Source organism: Chiloscyllium plagiosum, chromosome 11, assembly GCF_004010195.1.
Source record: "Chiloscyllium plagiosum isolate BGI_BamShark_2017 chromosome 11, ASM401019v2, whole genome shotgun sequence".
Classification (NCBI taxonomy): Eukaryota; Metazoa; Chordata; class Chondrichthyes; order Orectolobiformes; family Hemiscylliidae; genus Chiloscyllium; species Chiloscyllium plagiosum.
In genome coordinates, this window is record NC_057720.1 from 3,612,033 (window position 1) to 3,637,830 (window position 25,798).

A 25,798-nucleotide genomic window follows, 5' to 3' on the forward strand; every position below is an offset into this window, starting at 1 on the left:
CTAGAATTTCAATATCTATAGTCATCAACTGTTCCCTACTCCTGCCACCCATATCCTTCACACTAACAGGAACATGGTGTCCCTGAACTCTTGTTATCTTGCTTTTGAAAGCTTTCCAGTTGCCAAACACCCCTTTACCACAAACACCATCCCACAATCAACTTTTGGAAGTTCTTGTTCATCCAACAAAATTGGCCTTGCCTCAGTTTAGAACTTTAACTTATGGACGAGGTCTGTCCTTTTTCATAATTATTTTAAAACTAATAGAATTATGGTCGCTGGTGGAAATGCTTTCCCACTAATAGCTCACTCACATGCCCTGCCTTATTTGCCAAGAGGTCAGGTTTTGCCTACTCTTTCATAGAGAAAGTTTTCTTGAAAATTCCTCCCCATCTGAATCCTTAACGCTATGGCAGTCCTAGTCTATATTTAAAAAGTTAAAATCCCCCACTGTTACAACTCTACTATTCTTACAGCTATCTGCGATCTCTCTACATATTTGTACCTCAATTTCCTGCTGACTGTTCAGGGGGCCTATAGTACATTCTCATCAAAGTGATCACCCCTGCTTAGTTATCACTTCCACCCATAAATCTTCATTGGACAATCCCTCAGGAATGTCCTTTTCTAAGTATTGCCATGATGTTTTGCCAAATCAAAAATGCCACTTCTTCTATCTTGCCTCCCATTCTGTGATTCCTGTAGCATCTGTACCTAGGACATTGAGCTGCCAATCCTGCCCCTCCTTCAGCTATATTTCTGTAATTGCTATGATATCCCAATCCCATGTTCCCATCCATGCCCTCAGTTCATTTGTTTTACCTGTCAGGCCTCTTCCTTTGAAATAAACGCAGTTTGATTCACCAGTCTTCCCTCATTCTCTGCCATGCTCTTGCCTGCCTTGTCTATTTAACTTACTCTCTTCTGCAATAGCCTCACCTGTCTCTCTTATCCCATTACTGCTTAGCGTCTCACCCTCTGCCAGACTAGCCCTAGCAAATTCAAGAAGATTGGTCATCAAGATCTACCATCTAAAACCATGCTGACTGCATTTTATGAGGTTATTGTACAGTGGTCTGAATGTGCTGAAATTTGTTGCCAGTTCAGTCATGAGGAATTCAGTTGACTAAACTTGAACAAATCAGAAGTACTTCGCTTTAACAGATGCAAAATACTGTGGATGCTGGAAGAAAAAAAGAAAATTTTGGAGATTTGGCAGCATCAGTGGAGAGGCAAATTGTGTGAACAGTTTGAGTTCAATGTGATGATTCTTCAGAATGGTGCAGCCTTCAAGAACCACACCAATGTGGTTTGCTCTTAACCACCCTCAGGGCAATTATGGATAGGCAATAACTGCTGCCCTAGCCTATGATGCCCATACCTAATGGACGATTCTTAAAAATTGCAAATCAAGCTAAGTAAATTTTTGGTGCCATTTTGGTTCATGATCATTAGAATCTGCACTCCAAGAGTGTTGAGATTTTTCTGGACTTGTCTGCCTGCTTGTGAGTTCATTGGGACAGCTTACAAAATACTCAAAACAGTTTCCAACATTAGAAGTGACTCTGCAATTGGACAGCATTTGCTAAATTATCCAGTGTTCAAAGCATTAGACTGACAACCAATTTAGAATCATCAGTTGGGCTCTCTGGGGGAGGTACCTCCTCGTTCTGGAAGCTACGTTTTTAATATGTAGGACTCTATTCTTTACAAAACATACACATCCTCAATGCCTGTTTAAAATAGATGACAGCCATTCTTCAGTTCATTCCTCGTGGCAGTGCCTTGACCAATCAAAGCCAAACTGCCTGGTTTAAAATTTAAATATTGTTTGGCAGCTAATTGTCAGTTGTCATTAGCTGATGTATTTATCATGGCAATGCCTCTAACAGTAAACCTGAATTATTGTACAGCATAAATATTGTTTCCCTGTTTTTAACCTTGGCATTTCTTGTAGAATTGTTCTGATGAAAATCTTCAAATCTTTTTATACAAATGCAGCAAAATAAGCTTAATGGTTTGTTTTGTGATCAATAGAAGCTATTTAAATTAGGAAGACTTTTGAATTGCTTGTGTTTAACAGGGAAAAGTAATTTGAACAAAACTAAATTCTCTAATTTAAAATAACCACAAGAAAATACTCGGGAGAGAGTATTTGAATCGAAGCTCAGGGAAAATCAATATCTAATGGTAGTATTGATAAACTATTAATCCAAAGACCCAGGTAATGTTCTGGGAACCCAGATTTGAATCCTAACATGGCAGATGTGGGAATTTAAATTCAATAAAAATCTGGAATGAAGAATCTAATGATGATGGGAGGTCATGTTGCAGCTGTACAGGACATTGGTCAGGCCACTGTTGGAAAATTGCATGCTATTCTGACCTCCTTTCTATCGGAAAGATGTTGTGAAACTTGAAAGGGTTCAGAAAAGATTTACAAGGATGTTGCCAGGATTGGAGGGAGAGGCTGAACAGGCTAGGGCTGTTTTCCCTGAGCGTTGGAGGCTGAGAGGTGACCTTATAGAGGTTTACAAAAAGATGAGAGGCAAGGATAGGATAAATAGACAAAGTCTTTTCCCTGGGGTCGGGGAGTCCAGAACTAGAGGGCATAGGTTTAGGGTGAGGGGGAAAGATATAAAAGAGACCTACAGGGCAATCTTTTCATGCAGAGGGTGGTACATATATGGAATGAGTGACCAGAGGAAGTGATGGAGGCTGGTACAATTGCAATAATTAAGAGGCATTTGGATGGGTATATGAATAGGAAGGCTATGGTCCGGGTGCTGACAGGTAGGACTAGATTGGGTTGGGATATCTGATCAGCATGGACGGGTTGGACCGAATGGTCTGTTTCCATGCTGTACATCTCAATGATCACGTTGATTTTTGGGAAAGGTCCATCTGTTTCACCAATGCCCTTTATGGAAGGAAACTGCTATCCTCACCTGGTCTGGCTTTATCATCCATCTCTAATCGTCCAGAGGGTAATTAATGCTGGCTGACAGTCCCAGCCTTTAAATGAATAATTTAAAAAAACAAATCCAGCAATTTATTTAGGCCAGTGCTTTCCCAAAAGTAATGTACTTGGTTTGCTAGTAAAGTAGACTGATTCTTCAGTTGGTGGAAATATTTACCTAGAGTCTCCTTGCATGGTTAGTTTAAAAAGAACAGGGAGGGTGGAAAAAGAGGAGGGGGTGTAGCATTGCTAATCAGAGAGTGCATCACAGCGACAGAAATGAAGGTTGTTGAGGAAGGTTTGTCTACTGAGGCCGTATGGGTGGAAGTTAGGAACAGAAACTGAAAATGTGTTGCTGGAAAAGCGCAGCAGGTCAGGCAGCATCCAAGGAGCAGGAGAATCGACGTTTCGGGCATGACCCCTTCTTCAGGGCTCATGCCCGAAACATTGTTTCTCCTGCTCCTTGGATGCTGCTTGACATGCTGTGCTTTTCCAGCAACACATTTTCAGCTCTGATCTCCAGCATCTGCAGTCCTCACTTTCTCCTGGAAGTTAGGAACAGCAAGGGGACAGCCACTTCATTGGGGGGGGGGGTTTCTACAGACCACCTAATAGCAGTAGGGAGATTGAAGAACTGATAGGCAGGCAGATTTTGGAAAAATGCAGATGTAGCAGGGTTGTTGTTATGGGTGACTTCAACTTTCCCAATATTGACTGGAACCTCCTTAGTGCAGATGGTTTGGATGGAGCTGTTTTTGTCAGGTGTGTTCGGGAGGGTTTCCTTACTCAGTATGTAGACAGGCCGATGAGGGGAGAGGCCATTTTGAATTTGGTGCTCGGCAATGAGCCAGGACAGGTGTCAGATCTCGCTGTGGGAGAGCACTTTGGTGAACGTGACCAAAACTGCCTCACATTTACCATAGCCATCGAGAGGGAAAGGAGCAGTTACCTCAGGAAAATATTTAATTGGGGAAAAGATTATGACGCTATCAGACAGGAGTTGGGAAGTACAGATTGGGAACAATTGTTCCACATAAAGGGCACAACAGACACGTGAAGACTGTTTAAGGAGCAGTTGTTGCAAGTGATGCACAAATCTGTTCCTCTGAGACAGGCAAGAAGGGGTAAGATTAAGGAACCTTGGATGACGAGAACAGAGGAGCTTCTTGTCAAAAGGAAGATGGCAGCTTACGTAAGGTGGAGGAAGCAAGGGTCTAGCACAGCTTTAAAGGATTACAGGCTTGCTATAAAGGAGCTCAGAAATGGACTGAGGAGAGCCAGGAGGGAGCACAAAAAAGGCTTGGTGGGAAGAATTAGGGAGAACCCAAAGTAATTTTACTCATACGTGAGGAATAAGCGAATGATCAGGGTGAAGGTAGGGCCGGTCAGGGATAGCGTAGGGAACTTGTGTGTGGGGTCTGAGCAGATAAGGGAGGCCCTAAATGAGTTTTTTGCTTTGGTTTTCAAAAGGGTAAAAACAATGACTGCAGATGCTGGAAACTAGATTCTGGATTGGAGTGGTGCTGGAAAAGCACAGCAGGTCAGGCAGCATCCGAGGAACAGGGAAATCGACGTTTTGGGCAAAAGCCCTTCAGGAAAGAGGCAGAGTGCCTGAAGGGTGGAGAGATAAATGAGAGGAGGGTGGGAATGGGGAGAAAGTAGCATATGCTGACCTTCTGTGCTTTTCCAACACCACTCTGATCCAGACTAAGGAAAGGGACCTTGTTGTGAATGAGAACTTTGAGGAGCTGGGAAACAGGCTTGAACAGATCAAGATTGATGAAGTTGATGTGTAGAAATTTTGGCAAATATTAAGATTGATAAGGCCCCAGGGCCAGACCAGATTTATCCTAAGCTGCTCCGGGAAGCGAGAAAAGTGGTTGCTAATCCGCTGGCAAAGATCTTGCTTCCTCACTCTCCACAGGAGTCGTACCAAAGGATTGGAGGGAGGCGAATGTTGTTCCTCTTTTCAAGACGGGTAATAGGGAAATCTCTGGGAATTATAGACCAGTCAGTCTTACGTCTGTCGTCAGCAAAGTTTTGGAATAAATTCTGAGGGATAGGATTTATGACAGTTTGGCAAAGCATAATGTGATTAAAGGCAATCAGCATGGCTTTGTGAGGGGCAGGTCATGCCTCACAAATCTTATTGAGTTTTTTGAGGAGGCGGTGAGACAAGTTAATGAAGGTTGAGCCGTGGATGTGGTGTATATGAACTTCAGTAAGGCATTTGATAAGGTACCCCAAGACAGGCTCATTCATAAAGTCAGGAGATATGTGATACAGGGAGATTTGGCTGTGTGGATTCAGAATTGGTTGAATCACAAAAGGCAGAGAGTGGTTGTAGATGGAAAGTATTCTGCCGGGAGATCAGTGGTGAGTGGAGTCCCGTTGGGGTTCTGTTCTTGGGCCTCTGCTCTTTGTAGTTTTTATAAATGGCTTGGTTGAGGGTTGGGTTAGTAAATTTGCGGATGACACAAAGGTTGGAGGTGCCGTTGATAGTATTGAGGGCTACTACAGGCTGCAGCGTGATATAGACAGGATGCAGAGCTGGGCTGAGAAATGGCAGATGGAGTTCAACCTGGATAAATGCGAAGTGATGTATTTTGGAAGTTGGAATATAGGATTAAAGACAGGATTCTTCGCAGTGTGGAGGAACAGCGGGATCTTGGTTTTCAAGTGCATACATCCCTCAAAGTTGCCACCCAAGTGGATAGGGTTGTCCAGAAATTGGCTTTCATTAACAGGGGGATCGAGTTTAAGAGCTGCAATGTTTTGCTGCAGCTCTACAAAACCCTGGTGAGACCACACTTGGAATATTGTGTCCAGTTCTGGTCACCCTATTATAGGAAAGATGCAGAGGCTTTGGAGAGCGTGCAAAGAAGGTTTACTAGGATGCTGCCTGGACTAGAAGGCTTTTCTTACGAAGACAGGTTGACTAAGCTTGGACTTTTCTCTCTGGAGAGAAGGAGGAAGAGAGGTGACCTGATCGATGTTTACAAGGTAATGAGAGGCATGGATAGAGTCAATAGCCAGAGACCTTTCCCCAGGAAAGGATTGACTGCCACGAGGGGTCATAGTTTTAAGGTGTTAGGAGGAAAGTATAGAGGAGACTTCAGAAGTAGGTTCTCTACACAGAGAGTTGTGAATGCATGGAATGCGTTGCCCGCGGTGGACTGCTGGACATGCACATGGGTAGCAGTGAATTGAGGGGTGTGTAGGTTAGGTTATTTTATTTTAGATTAGGATTAAGGGCCTGTTCTGTGTCGTACTTTTCTATGTTCTATGATGTATTTTGCCTCTCTTGTCTGCAGTCTTCTATTGATTGCATGGACATCTGAAAATTGATATTGATACTTGGTGTCATATCACCTAATCTGGTTACACTTAAATGTAGCCTATTGTGCAGATAACAAGCAATCTGTCCAGTGGAAATGAATTCTTGCTTGTGTTCAAATAGACATTTTATAGACCAGCCCGTACAATTAAGAGATGTTATTCTAATACCAGTAGCTTATTTTCCAGATAAAATATGGTTTTGCTTTTTTTCTCTTCTATAACCTGCAGTTGATTCCATATTAGAACATCGAACAATACAGCACAGTACAGGACCTTCAGTCCTCGATGTTGTGTTGGCTTTCTATCCTCCTCAAAGATCAGGCTAACCTACATACCCTTCATTGTACAATCTTCCATTTGTCTGTCCAAGAGTCGCTTAAATGCTCCTAATGTCTCTGATTCTACCACCACTGCTGACCGTGTATTCCATGCATCCACGACTCTGTTTAAAGAACCTAGCTGTGACATCTCCCCTAAACCTTGTGATAGCCATTTCTGCCCTGGGAAAATGTCTCTGGTTATCCATTCAGTCTATGCCTCTTATCATTTTGTACGCCTCTATCAAGTCACCTCTCATCCTTCTTCACTCCAATGAGAAAAGCCCTAGCTCACTCAAGCTTTCTTCATCAGGCATGCCCTCTAGTCCAGGCAGAATCCTGGTAAATCTCCTCTGCACCCTCTCTAAAGCTTTCACATTCTTCCTATAATGAGGCGACCAGAACTGAACACACTATTCCAAGTGTGATCTCACCAGGGTTCTATAGAGCTGCAGCATAGCCTCGCAGCTCTTAAACTCAATCTCGCTGCTAATGAAAACCAACACACCATATGCCTTCTTCATAACCTTATCAAATTTGGTGGCAACGTTGAGGGGTCTGTGGACATGGAGCACAAGATTCTTCTGTTGCTCCACACTGCCAAAAGTCCTGCCTTTAACCCTGTACAGAGAAACCTTGATTATCTGGCATTTGATTATCCGAATTTCAGATTATCCAAACAAATCGCAGGGTCCTGCTGCTTGGCTAAGCTGTGTTATCCGACATTCGATTATCCGCATGTTCGATTATCCAAACAAAATACTCCCCGCCCGAGGCATTCGGATAATTGAAGTTCCTCTATATTCAAGTTCAACCTTCCAAAATGAATCACTTCACACTTTTCCAGGTTGGACTCCACCTGCCAGTTATCATCTGCAGTAGAACCTTGCGGCTCTTAAATTCAATCCCACTGCTAATGAGAGCCAACAAATTATAAGCCTTCTTAACAATCCTATCAGCTTAGGTTTAAACGTTGAGGGATCTATGGACATGGACTCCAAGATCCCTCTGTTCCTCCACACTGCCAAGAATCCTGCCTTTAACCCTGTATTCTGCATTCAAAGTCGACCTTCCAAAATGAATCACTTCACACTTTTACAGATTGAGCTCCATCTGCCACTTATCAGCTCAACCTGCAACAGCCCTCCACATTATCCACAACTCCATCAAACTTAGTTTGTCAATGATACGCTTCCACTTCCTCATCCAAGTCATTTGCAAAAATCACAAAGAGCACTGAGCTTTAGACTGAACACTTTCCATTTACTACCACCCTCGGTCTTCTATGGGTCAGCCAATCCTGGTCCAGACAGCTAGATTTTCCTGTATCCCATGCGCCTTACTTTCTGAATGAGGGAAAAGATGAGGACTGCAGATGCTGGAGATCAGAGTCGTGAGTCTGGTGCTGGAAAAGCACAGCCAGTCAGGCAGCAGCTGAGGAGCAGGAGAATCAACATTTCGAGCTTAAGCTGTTCATCAGGAATGGTGAAGCACTTCCTGATGAAGACCTTATACTTGAAACGTCAACTCTTCTGCTCCTCAGATGCTGCCTGCCCGGCTGTGCTTTTCCAGCACCACACTCTCAACTACTTTCTGAATGAGCCTACCATGGGGAACCTTTTCAAACACCTTGCTAAAATCCCAGTATACGACATCCACTGCTGTACCTTCATCAATGTGTTTTGTCACATCCTCAAATAATTTAGTAAGGCCTGTGAGGCATGACCTGCCTTTCACAAAGCCATGCTGACTATCTCTAATGAAACTATTACTTATTTCCAAGTAATTGTAAATCCTGTCTCTCAGAATCCTCTCCAATAATTTTCCCACCATAGATGTAAGACTGACTGATCTGTAATTCCCAGGATTATCCCTATTCCCTTTCTTGAACAAGGGAATAACATTTGCCACCCTCCAATCATCTGGCACTACTCCAGTGGACAATGAGGATCTAAAGCTCATTACCAAAGGTGCAGCAATCTCTTCCCTCGCATCCTGTTGTAACCTAGAGTATATATTGTCTGGCCCAGGGGATTTGTCTTTATGTCTATGTTTATGCCTATCCTTATGTTTTTCACAATTTTCAACATGTCTTCCTTCTTATCATCTACTGTCGTCATCTTATCATCATATCATCTTTCATGTTGACCTCACAAACATCAAGGTTCCTCTCAGCAGTAAATACCAAAGCTAAGTATTCATTAAGGACCTCCCTTACTACTACCGACTCTAGGCACAAGTTCCCTCCAGTATTCCTCATCAGCCCTACCCTCACTCTGGCCATCCTCTTGTGCCTCACACCTTAGGGTTTTCCGTAATCCTACCGACTAAAACTTTTTCATGTCCCCTTCTAGTTCTCCTAAGTTCATTCTTCAGTTCCTTCCTGGCCATCTTCTAACCCTGTAAAGCCTTGTCTGATCCTTTCCTTCTCAACCTTAAGTAAGCTTCCTCCTTCATCTTGCCTAGATGTTCCTCATCTCTTGTCACCCAAGGTTCCTTCACCCTACCATCCCTTCCTTGCCTCAGTGGGACAAACCTGACCAGTACTGTCAGCAATTGCTTCCTAAACAACGTCCATATTTCTGTCATGCATTTCCCTGAGAACATCTGTTCCCAATTTAGGCACCCCAGTTCCTGCCTAATAGCATTGCAATTCCCCCTTCCCCAATTACATACTTGCCCATATCCTCTGCTCCTATCCCTCTCCTTGAGTATAGTAAAGGTCATAAGAGTTGTGATCACTAAAATGCTCTCCCACCGAAAGATCTGATATGTGGCATGGTTCGTTGCCAAGCACCAAATCCAATATGGCCTCCCCTCTTGTTAGCCTATCTACATATTGAGTCAGGAACCTTTCCTGGACACAGCTGACAGAAACTGCTTCATTCAAACTATTTGAACCATGGAGGTTTCAATCAATGTTAGGGAAGTTAAAGAAACCCATGGCAACAACTCTGTTAGTTCTACACATTTCCAAAACCTGCCTCCCAATCTGCTCCTCTGCATCTCTCTTGCTATTGGCAAGTCTATAGAAAACTCCCAATAAAGTGACTGCTCCTTTCCTGTTCCTGACTTCCACCCGTACTGATTCTGTAGACAGACCCTCCTTGACCTCCCTTTCTGCAGCTGTAATTATATCTGTGATTAACAATGCCACTCCCCCATCTCTTTAAACCCCCCGCCCCCCCATTCCTTTTGAAATATCTAAACCCTGGGATATTCAACAACCATTTCTGCTCCTGTGATATCCAAGTCTCTGTAATGCCCACAATATCGTAGCTTCAAGTACTGATGCACGCTCTAAGTTCGTCACCCTTATTCCTACTTGCGTTAAAATAGACACACTTCAACCCATCATACTAACTGCACCTTTGCCTTATCAATGGTCTTTCCTTTCTCTTGGATTGTCTGCAGGCTGTATCCGGCGGTTCACTACTTACTCCATCATCTGATCCATAGCTCCGGTTCCCACTCCCCTGCCAATTTAGTTTAAACCTTTCCCAAAGAGCTCTAGTAAACCTCCTGCCCAGGATATTGGTGCCCCTCCAGTTCAGGTGCAACCCATCCATCTTGTACAGGTCCCACTGTCTCCAGTAGGTATCCCACTGATCCACATATCTGAAGTCCTCCCTCCTGCACCTGCGCTGCAGCCATGTGTTCATCTGCACTCACTCTCTATTCCTTGCCTCACTAGCCCGTGGCACTGGTAGCAATCCTGAGATTACTTCTCTGCTCATCTTGCCTTTTAGCTTCCAACCTAATTCCCTATATTCTCTAGGAGAGGTGATGGCCTAGTGGTATTATTGCTTGACTATTAATCCAGAAACCCAGGATAATGTTCTGGGGACCTGGGTTCGAATCCTGCCATGGCAGATGGTAAAATTTGATTTCAATAAAAAGAAATCTGGAATTAAGAGTCAACTGATGACTATGGATCCATTGTCAATTGCCAGAAAAACCCACTTGGTTCACTAATATCCTTTAGGGAAGGTAATCTGCCATCCTTATCTGGCCTGGCCTACACGTGACTCCAGAACCACAGCAATGTGGTTGACTCTCCACTGCCCTCTGAAATGGCCACACAGTTGTATCAATTGCGAGAAAGTCACAACAAAGAAATTAAAACCTGAGGAAGTGGACCGCCTCGATTCAACGAGGGCAAGTAGGGATGGGCTATCAATGCTGGCCAGCCAGCCACACCTAAGTCCCGCAAATGAATTTTAAAAAACTTTTCAGGTCCTCCTCCCTTTTCCTAGCTTGTCATTGGAACCATTGTGTACCGTGACTTCTGGCTCTACCCCCCTTAAGAATCCTGTAGACTTGATCCAAGAAATCCCTGAGCCTGGCACCCAGGAGGCAACATACCATTCGGGAGTCTTGTTTGCGATATTAATGTTTGTTGCTTCCTGCCACACGAGAAGTAAGGCAGTGCTTTATGGTGGTTTCCCGAATTAGAAATGAATTTATTTCCAGCAGAGGCAGACGGCCTCCACCTTGGTTCACAAGAGCCATAGTTATGCAATGTTCGAGAAAAATTAAATGCTATTTTTTTGACAGTGTTCACTATAGAAAATGAAAATGTTGGCGAGGAAGATACAGAGATACTTGCATCTAGACTAGAAGAGATTGAGGTTCACAAGGAAGAGGTATTAGAAATACTGCAGAGTGTGAAAATAGACAAGTCCCCTGGGCCAGATGGGATCTATCCTAGGATCCTCTGGGAAGCAAGGGAAGAGATTGCCGAGCTTTTGGCATTGATCTTCAAATAGAACATAGAACAATACAGCACAGAACAGGCCCTTCGGCCCACGATGTTGTGCCGAACATTTGTCCGAGCTTAAGCACCTATCCATGTACCTATCCAATTGCTGCTTAAAGGTCTCCAATGATTCTGACTCTGCCATTCCCACAGGCAGTGCATTCCATGCCCCCACCACTCTCTGGGTAAAGAACCTACCCCTGACATCCCCCCTATACCTTCCACCCTTCACCTTAAATTTATGTCCCCTTGTAACACTCTGTTGTACCCGGGGAAAAAGTTTCTGACTGTCTACTCTATCTATTCCCCTGATCATCTTATAAACCTCTATCAAGTCACCCCTCATCCTTCGCCATTCCAATGAGAAAAGGCCTAGCACTCTCAACCTATCCTCGTACAACCTATTCTCCATTCCATGCAACATCCTGGTAAATCTACTCTGGACTCTCTCCAAAGCTTCCACATCTTTCCTAAAGTGAGGCGACCAGAACTGCACACAGTACTCCAAATGTGGCCTTACCAAGGTCCTGTACAGCTGCAACATCACTTCACGACTCTTGAATTCAATCCCTCTGCTAATGAACGCTAATACACCATAGGCCTTCTTACAAGCTCTATCCACCTGAGTGGCAACTTTCAAAGAGCTATGAACATAGACCCAAGATCCCTCTGCTCCTCCACCTTTCTAAGAACCCTACCGTTAACCCTGTATTCCACATTCTTATTTGTCCTTCCAAAATGGGCAATCTCTCACTTGACAGGGTTGAACTCCATCTGCCACTCCTCAGCCCAGTTCTGCATTATATCTAAGTCCTTTTGCAGCCGACAATAGCCCTCCTCACTATCCACAACTCCACCAATCTTTGTATCGTCTGCAAATTTACTGACCCACCCTTCGACTCCCTCTTCCAAGTCATTAATACAAATTACGAACAGCAGAGGACCCAGAACTGATCCCTGCGGAACTCCACTTGTAACTGGGCTCCAGGCTGAATATTTACCATCTACCACCACTCTCTCACCTTAACCTATGCCTTTTAGTTTTAGATTCCCCTACCCTGGGGATAAAGACCTTGGCTTTTCACCCTATCCATGCCCCTCATGATTTTATAAACCTCTATAAAGTCACCACAGCCTCCAACACTCCAGGGAAAGTAGCCCCAGCCTATTCAGCCTCTCCCTATAACAAAACACCTCCAGTCCTGGCAACATCTGTGTAAATCTTTTCTGCACCCTCTCAAGTTTAACAACATTTTTCCTATAGAAGGGTGACCAGAATTGGAGACGGTATTCTAAAAGTGGCCTCACCAATGTTGTGTACAGCCATTGCTTCATTAATCACATATACTTCAGCTTTTCTATGAGATCAATTGTATTTGTCACTACCATAATTAGTTTATAATTTATTAAAGGAATAATGGTCACATTAACACAGATTCTTAGCATACCTTCTCAAAGGTCAATCATTTTGACCATTAAGAAGCGCTAACATAAATGAGCAGACTCTCTCTGCCGTCTGTAAGAAATTAAACACTCTGTAAAAGAGTGTGTTACGTTTCCATAGAAACTCAATGTGCAGCATTGGATTTTAAATGTGCAGAGCCCTACTGCTCATTTCCTGTTGACGACTGAGTTTAGAGAGTCTAATTACTGCATTGTATTGGCACAATCTGTGAACAACTATTCTACTCTTTGTGTTTATTTTCCTTAGGTACTGGATGCCTGTGTTTCACACTTGTGTACAAACTCAACACTCACTTCTACGTTTTCACAGAACGTTTGCCCCACGTTCTTCCCTCTTTATCTGAAGGTGCTGATTAATGCTGCGATACATGCTCACAGGTGCTGTAATGCCATGGCACTTTGCTCACTGTTTCATACAGTAAGTGCCAGTTTGTGGCAACAAAGAGCAATTTTGACGCTAGGAGGTGAGTGACTTTTTGATTCCCCAAAGTCTGTCCGACACTTACAAGGCACAGGTCAGGAGTGTGATGGAATACTCCCCATTTGCCTGGATGAGTTCAGCTCCAACAACACTCAAGAAACCTAACACCATCCAAGATGAAGCACTTGATTGGTACGCCATCCAACACTTTCAACATTCACACCTTTCAATACCAACAATCAATGACAGCAGTCTGTACTACTCACGACATGCACTCCATAAACTCACCAAGACTCCTTAAGGCAGCACTTTCTAAATCCATGACCCTCAATGTGGTGATTGTAATGAGGTCAGATGGGTGGACTGCATAGAATACAAATTCCCTGACTGGGGCTGTTAATCTGGTCCAATCAGGGAGCCCTGGCTGACACACACAAAAAAGGAGTGTTCAGACAATCTGACACTCTGTGAACTGGTTCTGAGGAAACTGGACTGGTGTCGAGGACTTTGCACGTGTTAATAAAGGGTGACATGTTGGCAGGATGCTGGCCTCCGTAGAGTTATTTCAGTGGCGACAAGAGTAATGCACATACCTGAAGAAACATGCTCAACACAGTCTGCTTTGAGTTGAGGTAAGCATTTCTGGCGTCATTCTATTATTTGGGAAGCTTGACCTGTTTGATCCTGCCATCAAAGACTGGGCCCAATAGGTGGAAAGAATGTATTTTTTGTTCTGGGTAAATGACATTGGGGCAGATGAAAAGCAATAAGTAATTTTCCTGACAGCTTGTGGACTTGCAGCTTTTTCAGTTATTAGGAGCCTAATTTAGGAGGCAACAATGCTAAAACCTAATGGATTTTCATTCCAGGAATTGACCTCGTGAACCTACGCTGCACTCCCTCAATAGCCAGAATGTCTTTCCTCAAATTTGGAGACCAGAACTGCACACAGTACTCCAGGTGTGGTCTCACCAGGGCCCTGTACAGCTGCAGAAGAGCCTCTTTGCTTCTATACTCAATCCCTCTTGTCATGAAGGCCAGCATGCTATTAGCCTTCTTCAGCCCCTTTACCTAAATTGGTTCCATTTAGGTAGTAATCTGCCTTCCTGTTCTTGCCACCAAAGTGGATAACCATACATTTATCCACATTAAACTGCATCTGCCATGCATCTGACCACTCACCTAATCTGTCCAGGTCACCCTGTAATTTCCTAACATCCTCCTCACATTTCACCCTGCCACCCAGCTTAGTATCATCAGCAAATTTACTAATGTTATTACTAATACCATCTTCTTTATCATTAACATATATTGTAAAAAGCAGGGGTCCCAGTGCTGATCCCTGCGGTACCCCACTGGTCACTGCCTGCCATTCCGAAATGGAGCCGTTTATCACTATTCTTTGTTTCCTATCAGCCAGCCAACTTTTAATCCAAGTTAGTACTTTGCCCCCAATACCATGCACCCTAATTTTGCTCACTAACCTCCTATGTGGGACTTTATCAAAAGCTTTCTGAAAGTCCAGGTACACTACATCTACTGGATCTCCCTCGTAAATCTTCAGAGTTACATCCTCAAAAAATTCCAGAAGATTAGTCAAGCATGATTTCCCCTTCATAAATCCATGCTGACTCTGACCTATCCTGTTACTACTATGTGTCGTAATTTCATCCTTTATAATAGACTCCAGCATCTTCCCATCACTGAGGTCAGACTAACTGGTCTATAATTTCCTGTTTTCTCTCTCCCACCTTTCTTAAAAAATGGTACAACATTAGCCACCCTCCAATCCGCAGGAACTGACCCCGAATCTATCGAACTCTGGAAAATAATCACCAACGCATCCACGATTTCTCGAGCCACCACCTTCAGTATCCTGGGATATAGACCATCAGGCCCCGGAGGACTTATCAACCTTCAGATCTAACAGTCTCTCCAACACCAATTCCTGGCAAATATAAATTCCCTTAAGTTCAGGTCTTTCAGCCACTGTTACCTCAGGGAGATTGCTTGTGTCTTCCCCAGTGAACACAGATCTGAAGTACCAATTCAATTCTTCTGCCATTTCTTTGGATTAGTAATTGGCTTGCTGAAAGAAAACAGAGGGTGGTGGTTGATGGAACATGTTCATCTTGGTGTCCAGTTACTAGCGGCATTCGGAAAGGGTCTGTGTTGGGTCGGTGTTTTTATAAATGACTTGGAAGCGGGCTTAGAAGGTTGGTTAGTAAATTTGCGGACGAAACTAAGGTCAGTGGAGTTGTGGATAGTGACGATGGATGTAGTAGGTTGCAGAGAGACATAGATAGGATGCAGAGCTGGGCTGAGAGGTGGCAAATGGAGTTTAATGTGGACAAGTGTGTGGTGATACACTTTGGCCGGAGTAATCGGAATGCAAAGTACTGGGCTAATGGTAAGATTCTTGGGAGTGCAGATGAGCAGAGAGATCTCAGTGTTCATGTTCACAGATCCCTGAAAGTTGCCACCCAGATTAACAGGGTTGTTAAGAAGACATACAGTGTTTTAACTTTTATTAATAGAGGGATTGAGTTCCGGAACCAGGAGCTGTACAAAGCTCTGGTACGGCCACACTTGAGTATTGTGTACAGTTCTGGTCACCGCATTATAAGAAGGATGAGTATGGGGACGGCAAACACGAGGGGACACAACTTTAAAGTGAGGGGAGATAGGTATAAGACAGATATCAGAGGTAGTTTCTTTACTCAGAGAGTAGTAAGTGTATGGAATGCTTTGCCTGCAACGGTAATAGATTCGCCAAGTTTAAGTGCATTTAAGTCATCATTGGACAGGCATATGGACATATATGGAATAGCGTGGGTGGGATGGGCTTCAGATTAGTATGACAGGGCGGCGCAACATCGAGGGCCGAAGGGCCTGTACTGCGCTGTAATGTTCTATGTTCTATTTTTTTGATAGTGCTGTCAACATTATGTGCAGTGTGAGTTTATGCATTGCTCCATCCCTTCTGTTCTCTTCATGCTACCAGCATCATTGCCATTCAACAATTCAAAAGAATAAGGGCTTACATGCTGGTATAAGAAGTCATTCAGCACGTAATTATAATATTTGAAAGTGATTCCTAATATATTGAGAATGTTCTCCCTGTTGATAGGAAAACAAAGTGCTTAGCCTAAGCATTGAAATCACCCAAGTCAATTTTGAATTTCTCAGTGACATTTTCCATGTAGCTTTGACAAAGCTGGATATATAGTTACTGGACACTTAATGAGCATGCATGCATATGCTGTTGTTGCTCTGTCAAACCATTGTCAAAGTCTAACTCAATCCAAAAATGCCTACCAGCTTTTAAGCTTTGCAATTTTAATACCACTTTCCCCACTCTGAACTAAAATTTAAAATTTGGAACTGCATTCAAAACATCAAAGACAAATTCTTTCCAATGTAAAAGACAGTTACCTTCGAAATGGGCAGTACAGATGTGAATGAATGTAATCAGATTAATCTTAGAAGATACCCTCCAAGAATGATGACAGTAAGCATTAAACAGTTTGTAGGATACTCTTGGATCGGGCAGAGTCAGTGTTTTATGAAAGGGAAATGTCTAATTTTTATACTTTGAGGAGAAAGGAAAAGAAACCTATGACAAACACACATTACTTGAGAAAGTGACAGCATCTGTGGAGAGTAAAAGAGTCAAGTCTGGTATGATGCTCCTTCAATGGGCAACTCCTTGCTCCTGAGATGATGCTGCCTGATCCTAGACTCTCCCACAGTGGGAAACCACTTATCCACATCTACCCTGAATACGCCCTGAAATAAAAGCCAACATTCCATTATCTTTACTATTCCCTTCTAAACTTGGATGCAATTTATTTTTCGGATTCATACAGTAGGATCCCCAAATCCCACTGTGCTTCAGGTTCCTACAGTTTTCCCCTTAAAATAATATTTAGCTCATGTATTCTTCCTGCCAAAGTGCATAATCTTGCATTTTCCCATCTTGTGCTCCATCTGCTGAGTTTTGCAAACTGAAAAGGATGCAGAAAAGATTTACGTGGGTGTTACCGAGACGTGAGCGTTTTAATTATAAGGAGAGGCTGGATAGGCTGGGACTTCTTTCTCTGGAGCATAGCAGGCTGAGGGGTAACCTTATAGAGATTTATAAAATCATGAGAGGTAGAGATACGATGAATCGCCATGGTCGTTTCCCCCATGTCCTAATGTAAAAAGCAGGACATCCAATCTTGGCAACTGCATTCCACCCTCAGTCATCAGAAAATCTTTGAAAGTGTTTCATTGACATTGCTGAGGAAATAGTACTTCATAGCAATGACCTACTTATTGATGCTAAATTTGTGTAAAGCTGGAGGTGCTTGGTTGCAGATCTTATTTCAACCTTGGTACAAAATTAAAAGTGTGAGTGTACACTATTAACGCCAGTGTAGCATTTGACAAAATGTGGTATCAAGGACCCCTAGCAAAACTGAAGTCAGTTGGAGTTGAGCCGAAACTCTTTCAATGGCTCAAGTCATACCTAGGACGAAGGAAAATGGTTTTTGTTGTTGGAAGATAATCAGCCTGATCCCTGGACATCACCCTGAGAGTTCCTTGATAATGTCTTGGGTCCAATTGTCTTCAGCAACTTCATTAGGGACCTTCCTTTATCACAAATTAGAAGTATGAATGATTGCATAGTGCTCTGTACCATTCGTGACTTAGAGTCACTTCTCAGCTAATGAAAAAGTCTGTGCCCACATGCAAATATTGGGCAATACTTAGGCTTCATCCTGCAAAGTGACAAGTAACGTTCATACATCACTAGGCAATGATCGTCTTCAGCATAAACATAAACATAAACATCTCCTTTATGTTCAATGGTGTCACCATCACAGATTAACCGTTCCATCAGTACCTTGGGGGTTGCTATTGACCCCAGAAACTTGATGACCTGCAAAGCAGAAATTGTTTGTGTGATGGAATGCATTCCACTTAACTGGATAAGAGCAGCTCTAGCAGCATTTGAAGCTCAACATCAATCAGGACAGAGTGCTTTCAGTGGCAGTTCCTGCAGCACAAGTGCAAGTTGGCAGCAGTGTGTATTGTCTACTGCAGCAATTTGCCAACCTTTTTCAAATCTTCCAAATCTGTAATCCCTTTCACCTGGAAGGACAGAGACTGCAGATGCAAGGGAACCTGCAAGTTTCTCTCCATTCTCATTTGGAGCTAGATCACAGTTCATTGTTCAAAAATCTGGAACTCTTTTTCTGACAGTACTATGCATGTATTTATATAGGATGACCTGCTGGGGTTCAAAAATGTGGTCTACCCGTTACCTCCTTCAGGGTAATTCGTGATGGGCAACAAATGCTGGTTGACCTGTGATATTTGCATCATGTGAATACATTTTTAAAAATTTTGAGAAACTATTTAAATTTCTGAGCTTCTGGCATGTACACCACATCCACACATAACTAAGTGAAATATTCAAAGAATGTGTCTACTGGATGACATGAGCTTGACCTTCTGGAAGCGAGGAACAATTTTGTGGATTGCTGAGTTACTGCTAGCCAATTCTGATGAAATTCGAGTCAGAATATGATTTGTTAATTCTGTAGAAAATGTTCTGAAAATTATTTTAAAATGTTGCATTGTAATCTGAGAATGACTAACCTAATGATCCAGGTCGCCATGACCTTTTAATGACAATTGACAAGCTTAGCTCTAGAGGGATGCTTGGTTGTATAGGATCCAATTAGTATAGAACTATTCAATGACCTCTAAATTTATATGCTTTCCCATTTGCTTCATTCTTGAATTTCTTGGAGGACTTTGCCAAATTCCATCTTAACAAACTGTTAATTTATTGCTTGATCCTCCCGGGAGGGGATATGGAGAGAGTCTGGTAAAGGCATGGCCGACTTATTTCCAGGTGCAGAATCGATGGAGCTTCGAGGTTATGTGGTTGTGAATTCCTTTTGTGTGACCTAGATGAAAAGCATGAATAGTAATTCTGATTGCAGAAACAAGGGCACAAGCAGAGGCCACATTTCACAGGAAAATTCGACTGTCATTCTGCCCGCTGTAGCTTAGCAGCTGGGTTGACATCTATATCAGTGTTAAGCAACACTCCATTCAAGCATTTTAAGCTATAATTGAAGAAAACAATGCCAAAGTGATTCATGTAAATTAAGTTAAAGTTGGGTGAAACAACTATTTTCTTGGCTTGGAAAAACTGTCGTCTTATATTAGTGTAACATTTTTGCTATTTCACACAGGGTGAAAGGAAATTTGGAGTACTTTAAGATGCCTTTATAATTTCTGGAAACTACTTTCTGGAAATATTGCTTCTTATTCTACCCTTTTTTTGTGATTCCTGTAGAATTTAGAGAGGTTGCCTCATTGAAAGTTGGAAAATTCTTAAAAGCTGTCTGCAAAAAGGATAACCCTCTCGGAACTACAGGTGCCACAGTCTCCGTATAAGGGGCAAGCCATTTTGGACTGAGATGAGGAATAATTTCTTTACTTGGAGGATGGCGAATCTTTTGTGTTCTCTACTCCAGAGGGCTGTAGAAGTTCAGTCATAGAATATATTCAAGATAGAAACTGATTAGATTTCCAGATACTTATGCCATAAAGATGTACAAGCTAGGGTGGGAAAATGATATTAACCTTGATCATTAGCCATCACCTCGAATGTGGGTGCTGATTTGAGGGGCTGGAATGTCCTACTCCAACTCCGGTGTTATTATGCTGCACTTCAATTGGAAAACATGGAGTTGCAGTTACAACTAATGAAAATATTTATTACACTGGAAATGTGTGGTATTTATAGGTGAATGGAAATGAATATTGACCATAATTTTATAATCTTTCCACAATTTTATTAATAACTCCCCATTTTCTGAACTTACTCTGCTTAACTTCCTATTCTTGCCAGCATTCTTCAAAAAGCTCAAAATAACAATGATTGGAGCTTGACGAATGTAATTTTTGAAAACCTGAGATTGCTTTACTGTTCTGGCAGAAGTACTTATAATGTCATGTGTACTACTTTAAAATCTAAAGCAGCTGTGGTTTACTATTCTTTGACTCTTTCTAGGTTGTGGGCCTTTACCGTCTTTGTGGCTCTGCAGCGGTTAAGAAAGAACTTCGTGAAGCTTTTGAACGTGATAGTAAGGCTGTTGGCTTATCTGAAAATCTGTATCCAGATATCAATGTCATTACAGGTAAATGTAATGCAGATTCACTGCTTTTGTGTTTGAATAATATTAGTGTACGCTTTCTAGTGGTTTGTTGCAAAAATAAGGGGCTTCTGAAATGCCCAGTCCATGGTTTGTTACCATAAGCTTAGCGTTATTATGATTACATTTCTGTAATATAGAATTAATTGTATTTAACACAACACAATTGATACATTCTGTTGATTGTTAAACATCTGAATTATATATATCATGTCAGAACAGTTTCTTGACTTTTCTTTAGCATTCCAATAACAATATACGTTGTGAGTGGAAAAGTCTACAGTCCAAGTATTGTAGATGGCTGTTTATATCAAAATCTCCTCAATGCAACAATACTAAAGAAAGCAGTACATAAAAGCATAAATAAGACTTACAAAGAACAAAAATCTTTGTGCTATTTCAACTATGTGTGAAAAGAATATTAGCATTGGGCTTTCTTGAGCTGATACTAATGCTCTCTGAAAACTTCAAATTAAGCTAGTTTGCTTTTGTGATTTCCACAATACTTGAGTGTTAGCTCATCACTCATCAATTACCACTCGATTCCCAGTGACAGCCCAATGAACTCAGACCTTTATAACAGGTAATTGGTGATCCCATCATCACTGCAAGGTTGGTAATCACCGTATTTCACTAGTTATAAAGTTTAGCGATCTTACCAGGCGCAATCACATCTGAAGACGCAAATCTGTAATCCTATTATTATGCAGTTTAATAAACATTCCTTGCAAATGAACTTCATCAATGCCATTATTTCTTTTATTTTAACAATCAAATGTCCAATCATGTATGTTAATCATTGAACTGCAAAAAAACATTTTGTATGATCACTTTCAAGGTGAACTGTACTTCATGGTCAGCAGCAGAAGGGTATAATCCAAAATAAAAACAAATTTCATTCATGATCTCTCTTGCAATTTTATAAGCTTTATATTCAGTATCCATTCTAACCATCTCAACGTGGCTACGATCATATTAACTTCTCTCACTGAAAGAAAACATTGGCTGTTCTGCCTGGATTGTTCTTGGTTCTGCAACCCATCCCAAGTATTGGCATCTTCAAACTGTAGAAGTCTTAATTTAAAGTATGATGGTTTCCTGGTAATGATGGAGTTGCCTGCAGCATTTTATTAGTAATAAACTTCTCATGGTGACCTTAAATCTGTTGTTTTTGAGCAGTAACTTTTTTATTAGTTACCTTTGCTGTGCCAATAGTAAGATTACTGCAGCAGAAGATGAAATGAGAAGCGCTGCCTTTTGATTAATACCATTTTTGGAGTGACTTTAAGTCCTCATGAGCCTTCTATTTCTGTGCAGATATGTATTAGTGTTCTCACGTGACTATCCTCTCCATTGTTCCATTTTGAGTCATACAGTTAGAAAAGAGCCTGGGGGCAGAACCCCCTTTGTATTCAGGAAGTTTTGTTTTAAGTTCAGTTAGAAATGCACTTAGCCATGCAGTTACTTCGCAACTGTCAACAAAGAACTTCCCTTTCACCGTATTTCACTAGTTATAAAGTTTAGCGATCTTACCAGGCGCAATCACATCTGAAAACGCAAATCTGTAATCCTATTATTATGCAGTTTAATAAACATTCCTTGCAAATGAACTTCATCAATGCCATTATTTCTTTTATTTTAACAATCAAATGTCCAATCATGTATGTTAATCATTGAACTGCAGGTGAGGTGCTGGGTATAGCTATCACTTAAGACTTCAGTTCAGCAGTTCTTCTGTCAGTTTAAGATAAATCTATCTTGGTTAGAGTTCTAGCTGCCCTTGTGAAGAACTCCTAAACATTGACACTATTCAAGGGTTGATATGTTTGGAGCTTTCACGTAATGTCTGCTGCAATGCATTTTAAAAAGTTCGTTTCTCTTTAACAGCAATTTTGGAAATTCCCGAAAAGAGATAAAAGTGACAAAAGTTATCTCCAACACAACAAGGCTTGTATTTTTGTGTTGCCTTTAGCAAATAATTTAATGTCATTCGGTGTTAAAATAAAACACTAGGGATGTAAAGCTTTTGTCACAGACCCACAGAGAACTTCCACACTGTATGATGCTTTGTTCTAAGGCAGAGAGCGCATATACTCTTAAAGGTCTGCGAAAGGTTAGTTAACATGCAAATTCAGGGAGATACAAAGTTGCAAAGAAAAAGGCATAGGCTAATTTAAATGAAAGATACATGAAATATCTTTCCACCTACTAAGATGACCAAACCAGTTTTTGGCAAAATTAAGATCCCACAATGACTTGTCCACTTGCCTTTCTCTTAGAGATATATGCCAGACATAGGAGCTTGTTCAACTTATTTTAATTACACCTGCTGGAAATAACATACACCAGAGCAAACCAGCTTTCTATGAAGGTATGGTATTTCCTAGCATCTAGGTATGCTTCTTCGAGGTGTTTCACTGTGACCTCATGCCATTTTCAGTCCATTGCTAGTGTATACCTTCTAAATGATGGACATTAAGGAATTGGAAGGTGAATTATTTGCCACACTGTCCTCAGACACAGCTTAGAGAACCTATTATTTACATGGCTGTCTATGTACATTTCTGGTCAACAAAATGTCCCCAGCATGTTGCTGGTGAGGGATTCTATGATGGCATGGCATTGAATGTCATGGGGGAGATGGTTACTTTCTTTTGTGAAGATCGCCATTGCCTGACATTTTTCTGGTGTGAATGTTATTTATTTGCCACCTCCCAGTCAAAGCTGGAATGTTTTCCAAATCTTGCTGCTTGTTGGAATGGCCTACTTCAGTATCTGAAGAGTTATGAATGATATTGAACGTTGGGGAATGTGGGGAAAATGTGAGGTTGAAAATGTGTTGCTGGAACAGCGCAGCAGGTCAGGCAGCATCCAGGGAACAGGAGAATCAACGTTTCGGGCATAAGCCCTTCTTCAGGAATGTGAGGTTGTCCAGTATGGACAGGAAGAATAGGAAATTAAACTGTTATGTAAGTGGTGAGAAATTGCAGAGGAATCTGGGTTCATGAATTGCACAAAGTGAGCATTCAGGTTTCGGGAGTAATTAAAAAGGCAAACAAAAGTTTTTATTGCAGGCAGTCTTTGCTACACTGTACCGGTGGGGCAAAATTGTGACTCCACTCCTTAGCTCATCTGCTGCTGCCGTAACTTTCATCCATGTCGTTGATACCTCTTGATTTGACTATTTCAACCCCTCCTGCTCTCAAAAATTCTGCTCTCGAAATTTGAAGTAACACAAAATTTATCTACCCACCTCCATGCATCAGATCCATTCACCACCTCACTCTTGCTCACTGACCTACATTTAGCTCCCAGTGTCTTGGTTTAAAACATGAATTTGTTTTCAAATCCTTCCCTACACCAGCCCTTTCCTAACTTGGTAATATTGCCCTATACGAACAACTCTCAAACATCTGCACTATAATTTTGAAGTCAAAAATCACACAACACCAGGTTATAGTCCAACAAGTTTATTTGAAAACATTAGCTTTCAAAGCATTGTGCCTTCATCACATGCTAGTGAGTTCTGAAAGCTAGTGTTTTTAAATAAACCCATCGGACTATAACCTGGTGACATGTGATTTTTGACCTTGTCCAACATGGAGACCTCCACATCATGGCTCTAATTTTGATTCTTTGGAGCAACCTGGTTTTAATGGCTGCACCATTGGTGTCTTTGCTTCAGCTGCATAGTTCCATAGTCATGATCTCAGCTGATGTAATGTTGGAATCCAGAATTAAATCATGGTGGTCGGTCACCGAAACAGAAGCACACAAGGCTACAGATTTGATTTTAACAGTGAAACAAGTTTATGACAGAAAAATAAAAATAAAATAAACCAAACCAACTTATCTGCAGATAACAGATTTAAGGATATAAAAACACAGCAAAAAAAATCCAATTTACTCTCCAACGTCATTTTTTTATTGCCTTCGGGTTTTTGATTAACTGTACTTTACTTTCCCAGTTGAACCTGTAGGTTTGACTCAACTATTTCTCAGTTTCTGTCTTAAGGGCTGTGAAACCTATTCCTCAAATGTACATATAATTAAGAGCTTAGACTTTCTCGGTCTTTTAATAATCTGCAGAGTTCTTATCAAGCACTTGTAGTCTGGAAGTTTCATGGACCACACTGTTTCACTGAAATAATGTATTTTCTTAACTGCTCCTTTTATGGGAGAGACTATACTTGCATCTGGCTTCTGTCAGGTCCTCTTTGAACTGCCCAAATTCCCTCACCTTGAATCTTGGCTAAAGTGAGGACTGCAGATGCTAGAGATTAGAATAGAGAGTGTGGTGCTGGAAAAGCACAGCAGGTCAGGCAGCATCCAAGGAGCAGGAGAATCAACGTTTCGGGCAAGAGCCCTTAATCAGGAATGCATATTCCTGTTGAAGGGTGCCTGAAACATCGATTGTCCTGCTGTTCGGATGCTGCCTGACCTGCTATGCTTTTCCAGCGTCACATTCTCTATTCTGTCATGGCTGTCTACCCCCACCCCACTAGACCTTTCTGTAGTTTGGTATTACATATTCATTTTAACACTCCTGTGAGAAGTGGCAAACTGGAGAGTAACCAGCATGATACCACCCAAGAAATCCAGCTCCTGAAAGTTCCTTAGATTTAAAAATAAATTTAACTTCTGCCTGCCATGAATCTGGCAGCTGTGCAGTAAACTGTTCAAGTTTGGCATTTTCAACATTTTTGTTTCTTGCCCTCAGCCTGTTGTTACAAGTTTCTCAAGGAGTTATGTGTGTTGATATTCAGAACACCCTCCCCTTCCTTTTGAAAATGACAGAAATAATGTCACCTTCTGGAACTCTAATTTAAATTCACACCTGCAACTGCTCCCAACTCCGGTGACAATTGAAAAACTGGCCTCTTCTTTCTGGTGGGCATGTTTCCTGGGGGAGGGATCAAATGTTGTTTCCTTTCAGCCAAGATTAGTGGCAAAACCTACTTCAAAGAGCTGATGCTGATGGCAGCAATATCTTTGCAGTCTCGGTGGGCAGACTTTTTATGTATGCTTGAAGAGTGCTTTCATTATTCTGTTACCGTGTAGGGAGAAGTAGGAATGTCACAAAATTCTCTCCCCACCTGTCTCTGTGGCATTTAAATCTTGGACAAAACTTAAGAAAGATTTCTTGGTTCAGAGATGTGTCAATGCTATGCTTCACTTTATGAGTAATCACAATAAATGAGTTTCAAGTGTCACCTGAGACCTCTGAAAAAGACACATTGACTTATTTGTTGGATTTCATTGTGGAACAGCTGTTTTGGAAAGTAAATGGCTGACTGTAATCCCCCAAGAAATTTATTT

At 41.8% G+C, this 25,798-nt stretch overlaps 1 protein-coding gene across 2 annotated transcripts in view; it reads left to right on the plus strand.

Annotated features, from left to right (window-relative positions):
- Positions 1 to 25,798, plus strand: part of syde2 (synapse defective 1, Rho GTPase, homolog 2 (C. elegans)) — a 170,601-nt gene that overhangs the window by 79,194 nt on the left and 65,609 nt on the right. For both annotated transcript variants that reach the window (XM_043698582.1, XM_043698583.1), the window contains exon 4: positions 20,338 to 20,464. In XM_043698582.1, coding sequence (XP_043554517.1) covers positions 20,338 to 20,464 — 127 coding nt within the window. The remainder of the gene's footprint in view (positions 1 to 20,337; positions 20,465 to 25,798) is intronic.